This window comes from Sinocyclocheilus rhinocerous, unplaced genomic scaffold (assembly GCF_001515625.1).
Source record: "Sinocyclocheilus rhinocerous isolate Xijiao unplaced genomic scaffold, SAMN03320098_v1.1 scaffold307, whole genome shotgun sequence".
Taxonomy (NCBI): domain Eukaryota; kingdom Metazoa; phylum Chordata; class Actinopteri; order Cypriniformes; family Cyprinidae; genus Sinocyclocheilus; species Sinocyclocheilus rhinocerous.
Window position 1 is genome coordinate 101706 of NW_015662942.1, and position 10044 is coordinate 111749.

At 35.2% G+C, this 10044-nt stretch overlaps 1 protein-coding gene and 1 long non-coding RNA gene across 6 annotated transcripts in view; one reads left to right on the top strand and one right to left on the bottom strand.

The window, feature by feature from the left end:
* Positions 1-5112, top strand: part of LOC107728506 (uncharacterized) — a 77410-nt gene extending 72298 nt beyond the window's left edge. The window contains exon 4 of the long non-coding RNA XR_001638482.1: positions 5040-5112. This is a non-coding gene — a long non-coding RNA (uncharacterized LOC107728506). The remainder of the gene's footprint in view (positions 1-5039) is intronic.
* Positions 1-6822, bottom strand: part of LOC107728505 (carboxypeptidase M-like) — a 61214-nt gene extending 54392 nt beyond the window's left edge. For 2 of the 5 annotated variants that reach the window (XM_016538694.1, XM_016538696.1), the window contains exons 1-2: positions 6411-6750; positions 5129-5328 (exon numbers count right to left, since the gene is read on the bottom strand). In XM_016538694.1, coding sequence (XP_016394180.1) covers positions 5129-5294 — 166 coding nt within the window. In that variant the 5' untranslated portion in view covers positions 5295-5328; positions 6411-6750. Of the gene's footprint in view, positions 1-5128; positions 5329-6410; positions 6751-6772 lie in introns of those variants that run through there. The other 3 variants (XM_016538695.1, XM_016538698.1, XM_016538697.1) reach the window with 3 other exon arrangements.
* Positions 6823-10044: the final 3222 nt, after the last annotated feature.

The window sequence follows — 10044 nt, forward strand, 5'->3', positions numbered from 1 at the left end:
CGTTACCGGGGAAACCTCTATCTCTCCCGCTCTACAAGCGCCTCCTGCTGGCAGAGCATGAATCTGCATATATATATGCCGCCACAAATAGAGTGCAAGTCTGTGGGAAACACCGCTTCTGTTATGAATATTATTCAATATTTTAATTTGAATGTCGGATTGAAATGAACATCGCTGTTATTAGAGTAGTTAATCGTTAGCATAACTGCGGCTAACGCTAATATAATGAGCATTAGAATTAAGTTTCTTTATTAACTATTTAATGCTCCTATAACTTTTATTAAGGTTAAAAAAAACAGGAGGACATGATGATATTAACTTTTTACACACCAGAGGCTTTTAAATGAATTGTGAATCTAAAATATGCGTGTTAGAGAACAAATGGTTAATTAACATTGTTTGTGTCATATCAGTCAGAAAAGCAGTTCTGGACTTTTTTTTTTTTTTATAACTTAGTTGTTATTCTTGGCTGAATAACTCTAGGAGGTTTTAAAAGCCCTTTAAAATTAAATATATGTACACAGTTTGGATTAAATGTAAGTATAGTCAAATTTTTTAATTATCATGTTTTTGTGTTTTGCTTTGGTACCGAAATTGGTAACGAGAACCGTGGATTTTCACTGGTATTGTTACTGAATACTGAAATTTTGGTACCGTGACAACACTAATCCTTCATAAACAAACAAATGATGCAAAAGCATTTCTCAGAACTAGTTTTCAGTGGATGCATAAAGTTTAAACATAGGTGTAATTTAAAAAAAAACAAAAAAACAAAAAAACAAACAAACATACTTTTCGACCTAACCTTTAACAGCATATCTGTTGATTTATCATTTAAAACCTAACAAACTTATTTTTTTGTGAAATGTTTTGTGGAAGGTTCATTGACACTTAGTTTATTTAACATTTTGTTATCTAATGCAATGATGTTCAAATATCACACAAGGGACCAAATAATATTTGAGGCCAATATTCATGTAAACAACTGTCAGTTTACATCAACTCACAAAATCGAAAAGGCATCTGCTTACGAATCCATCAATAGAAAATTAAAAATGAATCCAAATCTATTTAAAGGGGTCATATGATGCTGCTAAAAAGAACATTATTTTGTGTATTTGGTGTAATGAAATGTGTTTATGCGGTTTAAAGTTTAAAAAACACATTATTTTCCACATACTGTACATTATTGTTTCTCCGCTATTCCCCGCCTTTTTGAAACGCGTCGATTTTTACAAAACTAATCGGTCTGAAAAGCGAGGTGTGCTCTGATTAGCCAGCTATCCAGTGCGTTGTGATTGGCCAAATACCTCAAGCGTGAGACGGAAATGTTACGCCCCTCACCATACTGTTGACGCCGTGTCCGGCCGGAGCGACGAGACAAAAACATGAAATTTGCAACTTTACAGATCTTCTTTATGCACCAAGAGCTTGTAACACTCCAAAGAGAAAGGAAAAATTGAAATCGCATCATATGACCCCGAAAAACACATGAGCAAGAGTGCTGTTGATTTGACTGTAGATACACGGCCTTAGTCAGTGTATTTAACCATTTAACTTTGGACAGGAATGAAAACGAGGCTGTGAGGGGTAGAAGTACAGTGCGTTAAATGGATTGTAATGTTATTTAACAACATACCGATTGTTCAGCTGACAAATTTTTTTTTCTAAAAACAACAAAACATACTTTCAGTAGACAAAAACTCAAAAAAAGTTTTGAAATGATCTAGGACCTCACAGCCTTGTTTTCTTCAATATAGCGTCTAACCTGATTAATGTCTATTCAGACCACAGTAGCAAATAATACTGCTTTTCTACAATCGTTACAAAAAAGGCTAAAGGGTTAGTTCAACGAAAAATGAAAATTCTGTCATTAATTACTCACCCTCATGTCGTTCCAAACCCGCAAGACCTTCGTTCATCTTTGGAACACAAATTAGGATATTTTTGATGGAATCTGAGAGCATAGAGAGCAATGATATTACCGCGATCAACGCACAAAAGCGTAGCAAGGACATTGGTAAAATAGTCCATGTGACATCAAGGGTTCAACTGTAATTTTACAAAGCTACGAGCATACTTTTTGTTCTTGTACTTGTTTGTTTACGTTCAGCATGCACATGCTTTCGCTGAATGTAATCAACGTTGTTTACATTTAGTAGACAGCGCTCGCATGCTGATTACGTTCTGGGGTACTCTCCAAAATGGAGGAAGACGGTAACTCGGGGAGAATAATTGCTTAATAAATTAATGTTATTATTGTTTTCTTTGCGCACAAAAAGTATTCTCTTAGCTTTGTAAAATTACGGTTGAACCCCTGTTGTCACATGGACTATTTTACCGATCTCCTTGCTACGTGTCTGTGCGTTGATCATGGTAATATCATTGCCGTCTATGGAGGGTCAGAGAGCTCTCAGATTCCATCAAGAATATCTTAATTTGTGTTTAGAAGATGAACGAAGGTCTTATGGGTTTGGAACGACATGAGGGAAAGTAATTAATGACAGAATTTTCATTTTTGGGTGAACAATCCGTTTAAGATTGAGCAACATTTTTGACACTATTGCCAGCACATATTTGTTCTATCAACTAAAATAGTTCCAAAAAAAGCCAGAGCGCAATGAAACGTACATCTCCAAGCAACATGCTGTAGCAGTGCTCCTGAATGAATTAGTGTGCAAACAAATAAGCTCAACAAATTCAATGATTTACCTTAAAAAAAAAAAAAAAAAAGGAAAAGTCAACATTAAAATATAAAAGTCAAGCTATTATGTTTCATTTACAGAACACTGCCACCTAAGGGGGAAATGCCATGTCTTTATTTTCCTTTACTTTTTTGATATAGAAAAAAATAAAGATTACAAAAGATATTTTTGGAAAAGAAAAATGCTGACCTACCAAACAGAGTTGAGCATAAATGGTTGTATTTAATTGTATTTATTTTTCAACATTTTATACCAGATTATTTAAATGGTGTGTTTTAAGGCATTATTATTTTTTATATCCCCTTTTTTTGTAAGGTTTTTTTCCCCTCTCATTATTGTCTAGTCACCAGCGTTGAGGCTGTAGATGGAAAATCTTTGTGGATCCTGTTTGAATAAAGAAAATATGCAACGGTTTTGCCTTAAGGTCCTGAAGATGATAAAATATTGACCAAAGCAGCAGTCATCATGAGGATGGCATTCCTCTTATGTATTGAAGCCTAGCAGCAGGATATTAAAAGACAGTAACGCAGCCGATGATACACGTACACACGGCACTGACAGAAAATAGACTATCTCAAAAGTCCTGTTTACTTATTGAATAGTGTATTAAAATCAAACTGGAAAAGTTAAACGATTACACAATCATGACACCCATATAAATGTTGCCGTCAAACTGGAAGGTATTTTTTGTTGGAATATGTTGTGAACCCAAAGTTGTCAAAAATAAATGGAAAGAAAAATGTAGTTTTGTATTGTTTTTAATCATCTTGCTAGATTATGCAAGTGAATGCAAAGATTCTTCTGTCACCTAGGGGCATTTATACTAGAATAGCAGGCCTTCATGTTTGTAAAATGTAAGTGTAAACAGATACTTAGCGCCTCATTTATGATACATGAACATTATATAAATTGTCACTGAATTTAATGTGGTAATTTACACAAGAACAGTTTATAAAGAATTTTGTTTCAGACCCAATATATTTAAGATGTAAACTCAGACGACTCTAAACTACAGTTCAGCCACATCAAAATGTATTGATTTAGAAAACAAGACTTCCATCAGTTTCACTTGTGTCCAGAACAAGTCAGTGAAATGAACTGAAAGGGCTTACATTATAGTTCAGAAATGGCCTCCGATTGGTAAAAGAGTATCAGAGGTGGTTCCTGATTGGTTGAGAAGTCTGGGTTAGCCTGTGATTGGTGGATATCACAGTCAGATCAAATTAGGGTTTGATTAGTTCTACTGGAGGGATCTGCATTATGTGGCACGTGATGTGGAGTTGCTCGCACTAGAGGAGGCACCAGTCAGAGGCATTTTCTTCAGCGTTCGGTTAAGCTACAGAAGATCAAAGAGGTGCAATCAAAATGTGACAACATAGACGTTTCATTCAAAAACAGATCCATAAACTAATTTAACAAGGACATAAATGTATAGAAATTTACAAAAAACGGTCACCACCGACTGCTGTGCGGGTGTATAGAAATATTAGCTGGAAATCCTACACTTTTCATTCCATTGACTTTCATTCATACGCAAGCAAATTCAGGAGACGAAAAAAGTTCCAAAGTTTGGTGAACTCTGACTTAGGAATTCGTAACATTATAATGTGCGATCTGTAGAAGAATGATACATCACGTGACCAATAAGATGCATCAAATGAATGCAAACTTTAAAGCTGTCTATTTGTAATGTTAAATTTATGTTATATATATATATATATATATATAAAGCGACAGAGCAGGACATCATAACTCATTTGTCTGTCCAAAAATGTGTAAAATGTGTTAATATCTTTTAAAATTATTATTTACTGTAAACATTTTAATGTTTTGCTTTTACTTTATTGCTACTTGTTTTTATCCTAATGTACCCCGGCTATCTTTGTAAACCAATAAAACCAATAAATAAAACACCAAAAAAATGTCACATGCTCACAAGTCTAGTGTGACCACGTCTTTAAATACACAGATTCACATTCTCTGTCTTGAACTTGCAAACACAGACAATATAAACAGTGAGAAGTCCCATTGCTGAGGGACTGTATATCAGGCCAATCAAATTACATAACCAGAACTAACCATTTTATGCATGTATAAATAAATACACAAATTAACTCCCCTAGTTCAGTCTTTTCCCCCCCTACAGAAGCACTCTCTCAACTTGCTGCTGTATTTGGCTCACTGTACTGCTGCTGCTGTTTGTAGACTCATAAAAATATTTGTTGCACAATAAGCTCTCTGATGGACTGCCAGGCAATAAGTTTGAACCTGTTGCATGCATCTGCCACCATATGCCTGCCCTCAAACAGTATAACACTGTGTGCTCTTCTGCAGGAATACATACAGACAGAGAAGAGTTCAACTCATGGATGATAAATATAGGAAAATATTGTCAGGTTAATGCTGCACCACAGCTGGTTTACCTTCAACGGACTGGCCGATACTGTGTAGATGTGTGATATCAGGAAGCGTCCTGTTGATGTCTTTCAAGTACTGCTCCATTTCCATGCTGTTATGATAGCCAAACTCCAGACCGTGAATGGATGACAGCCAGGACCATAAGAACAGGCAGAGCGTGAAGACGAACATCCTTTAAGCCAACACAATTGAAGAGTGTGGAAACCTTTTCCAGAAACACAAACAGAGAAGACAATGACATGGATGTGCCCTTATCTTGATTCATTTCACTTTTATTGTCTGTCAATATGGATACATATTTTTAAAGCCTTAAGATTTGGAAAAACATTCAATAAACATGTCTCTTTATATGACAGGTGTGTACTATGTCCAAAAATGCTATCTAGATAGGCAGCTCACTATGAAATGATTTGATATATAGTTTGGACAGAAGAGCCCAAGGCTGTCTATGTAATATAAATAACACATTTTCAGAATTGCCCTTTATAAAATAATTCTGAGCATCATATCTGACTAATTAGTTTTTAGTGCTTGCTTTGTATGCATAATTACTTAGCATAATTCATATTTTATCTATCCATCCATCCATCCATCCATCAAAGCCTCATGCACTTAATAAATAACCTTACAAAAGGTACTGTGGTGGCACCATGGTACACGTATGATATTAATGCAATTGTACTGATTTTACTACATTTACATGGTATTTCAAGGTACTTAAAATATGATACGTCAGTGTTCACATCCAAAACATGATCATTGTGTTGCACCTAACAGGTCAGCTGTAATCTAATATGCTTTAAACAGCAGTAATGTAATATGCTTTCAAGTCAAGGTTAATGTTTAGGTTTGTTTTTAAATATTAATGTTTGCCTTTTCTAGGAGCGTGCAATATGTTTCTGAATGTTTTTTGACTATTTAGCACCTATGATGGCCATACATGCAAATTTATGGATAAGGTTATCAGGTCACTATTCTTTACATATTTGTGGTGGATCCGTGCTACAGTGATGGTATCAACTATATAATATCAGTAATATCATATCATTACAACATATATGTATATGTACACACAAAGTCATAACAGTGCGTGTATAAACAGTAAAATACAGTATCAACAAATAATGAAAACCACAATTGTACTCTTATATTATAAATAAAACATGACATGATTTATAAAAAAAAGAAACAAACTGCATTGCTTCATAAGGTAGACTACTAATTAACCAAACAACTTTAGACGTTGTACTTAGTACCGTAATAATGAGAGTAAACGAGCAGCTTTACCTCTCGTGCGTTCTCCGAGACTGTTTAGGTCCTTCTCCTGTTTGTTCAGTTACTCTCTTGTCATAATATTATACAATATGATGTTAATTAAGTTCATACGTTGTCGTCCTGCTCGTGTCATTGATGAAATGAAGGTATCTTGTTCCATACCGCAGTGAGTTTAACCGACTCCAGCCTCGTGTGTGTTTGGTGCAGCTGTAGTGACTAATGAGAGGAGGCGGAGCGCTCATTCACACACACTGAATCAATGACACTTTAACATAAATTATTTGGTGTGTTTGGTGAACTACTGTTTATTAATCTGTTTTACTATTTACATTTAATTTAAATGTACATCGTACACGTACAGCGACAGGTATTACCTGAAAATTATTTGCATATTCCAGTATTACGTGACTTCTTCTTGACCAATCCAATTTGCATATTCTGCTGCTACTGACTGTCACAATGACCGTCACCAATCACCATATGTTTGACTATTTTCAGTGAAAAACTTAAGCTTAAAAACAATGCAGATATATAAGATATATATAAACAGAGACATGACAGCCATAAAATATGGGTCAAAGGTAATCATCCATTATGGTTTGGATGTCACATCACATCCTGCGTGGTTAAAAAGGGACATCATATATCAAAAAAGTTAACATAAAAGTATATATATATATATATACATATAAAAAACTAGATTCATAATTTGAACAATTGCTATGAACAACATGTTTACATATTCTGCAAACACCATATAAGAGAGCAACACAAAGAAGAATGAAAGGAAAATGGTTTGCAGCCAAACTATTTCATTTTAGACTAAGATCTCTTGAATTTTGCTGTCAGATTTTAGGTGTAGCACTCATCTCCAGCTTCCTGTCCCTCGGGGCGACAGTACAACCAGATAAATGACATACCTGTTACTTGAAGCTCATTCTTTACTGCTGAGTTTACACTCTCCTACTGTAGAATTACGCATTACTGAGATTATTAGAAATAGCTGTGTATATTGTCCAGAAGATCACATAAATACATCACAGTGTAGTTGCAAATAAACTTGACATTTGCATTGCCTCGTTATTCTTTATACTGATCTAAAAGAGTGCTTCAGCTTGGTCCAGTTTGCATTTCTAGGATAACAAACTTGAAATGTCTAAAGAGCGCTCTAGAAGGAAAAGGTCATTTATCAACAAACTTAAACTAGACCAATGCGTTTAAAGAAAACCAGTGACACAAGTATTTGCTTTTTTTCCAATATTGGAAGGTGCCCTGAATTCCAGCCTCTATTTTTGTCGTAAAACATAAACACAAATAACAAACATGATACGTCATCATACATGAGTCATGTCAGGAGAAGAATTCCACTTTAACTGACCTATAATCTCCTCAAACACTACAAAAATGTTTAACAGTAGCCTACCATTAAGATACGGTGACAGACACGGTTGAAATCCAGACCTTTCAAAAGGAATCCACGCGACTGACTTCATATATTGGTACACTATTGACAATGGACCCTTTTTTGCCAGTAAAATGTCACTGAAATTTCACAAATGTGACTGAAACTTTTGGCCACTTTTACCCTTGTTCTGTATTTTTATGGGTAAAATCCATTCATTTCAATAGGATTCCACTCGATTGGGGTTTTTGCAAGAGAGTGAAAGATTTCGCAACAGGTTCAAGTTGTTGATTCAAATTTTAAAAATTGACTTCTGTGTGAACTGTGCTTCATATATTGGTACACTGTTGACAATGGAGCCTTTTTTTTGCCAGTTAAATGTCACTGAAATTTCATAAATGTGCTGAAACTTTTGGCCACTTTTACCCTTGTTCTGAATTTTCATGGGCAAAATCCAGTCATTTCAATAAGATTCCACCCGATTGGGATTTTTGCACGAGAGTGAAGATTTTGCAACAGGTTCAAGCTGGTGATGCAAATTGGGCACCTTGACCAAAAAAAAAGCTGCTTGGTTTGAAAATGACTTCTTTGTGAACTGCGTTTCATTCATTGCTAAACTATTGACAAATAGACAATGGGACCCATTTTTGTCCACAAAATTTCACCAAAATTTTGCAAACGTACCCAAACCTTTACTTTTAAAGTGTGGTCACATTTAACCATGTTTGGTAAATTGTCATGGGCAAAATCCAGTCATTTCAATTGGATTCCATGTGATTGGGATTTTTGCGTAAGTGTGAAATATTTCACAACAGGTTCAAGTTTGTGATGCAAATTTGGTGCATTGACCAACAAAAAAGCTGCTTGGATTGAAAACGACTTCTTTATTTGCTACGCTTCACAGTCTACATTGCTACACTATTGACCCATTTTTTTGGACACGAAATTTCACAAAAAATTCGCAAATGTGACCATACCTTTACTCTTAAAATGCGGTCACATTCACCCTTGTTTGGCGAATTTTCATGGGCAGGATTCCACACGATTGGGATTTTTGCATGAAGTTGAAAAAAAAACATTCAACAGGTTCAAGTTAGTCTCACAAATTTGGTGCATTGACCAACAGAAAGCTGCTTGGTTTCAAAGTAACTTCTGTGTGAAATGCGCTTCATTCATTTCTACACTTTTGACAAAAGGCAATGGACCCATTTTTTTAGGCTGTGAAATTTTACGGAAATTTTGCAAATGTTTTTTTTTGTGAAAACATTTTATTCTTGTTTGGCAAATTTTCATGTGCAAAATACAGTAATCTGAATAGGATTTTTGCGCTAAAATGACAGATTTTGACCAACAAAAAACAAAAAAGCTTTTGGTTTGAAAAGTGGTTTGTACATCGCTACACACCTGGAAGACAGGCCCACACAATCTCACTAATGTGACTGCACATTTAATCTTACTGTCTAACTTGTAAATCTTCTGAAATGTCCATGTGGAAAGTTACTGTATTGATGCCAGGATGGTTGCTAAGGTGTTCTGGGTAGTTATTAGGACACTGCTAAGCTGTTGCATGGAAGTTAAGTGGTTACATAGTTAAAAAACAAAACAGTTGGTTTCCGGATATGCTTCATGCCCTTGCTTGAAGGTAAGTCTATGAGATTTAACTCAGTTTAAAGAGTTTAAATGTAGGTTAGTAACTTGTTTGCTTGAACCATCTTAAAATCTGTATCCATTCAAGCCTATAATTCCAGTCTCAATGTAAAAACCCACATAATAGCTCTTGCACATCATTAGTCCTGACAGCTGCAATTTAGTCTCATATTGTGCTGCATGTGCGAGAGTGTGCTCAGACGTCTGGAGGGGTTCACCGGTATGTGTCTGTACACATCCACATTTGACAAGAGGTTTCAAGTTATGTATGTTACATAGTACCTTGCTTAAAAACAACAAACCAATAAAACTAAATGTCATTTACAGTTATGGTATCTATGAAATGTCACATTTCACAGGTCTTCGTAAAAGACTTTAAAAGGAAATTCTTCAAAATCTCCCATTTTTGTTTTAAAGAAAAATCAGCTAAATCTAGACCAGTTAGACCAGCAAATAAATCTGATTTCTGTTTATTTGGGTTGGTCTTGCTCTTTATTTGGCCACTGGCCGGCTCATTTTTAGGTCAGTCTTCATAAACAATGGGTTGCGTCAACAAATTTTGACTGCATTAATCAACAGATCAATCCTCTACTGAAC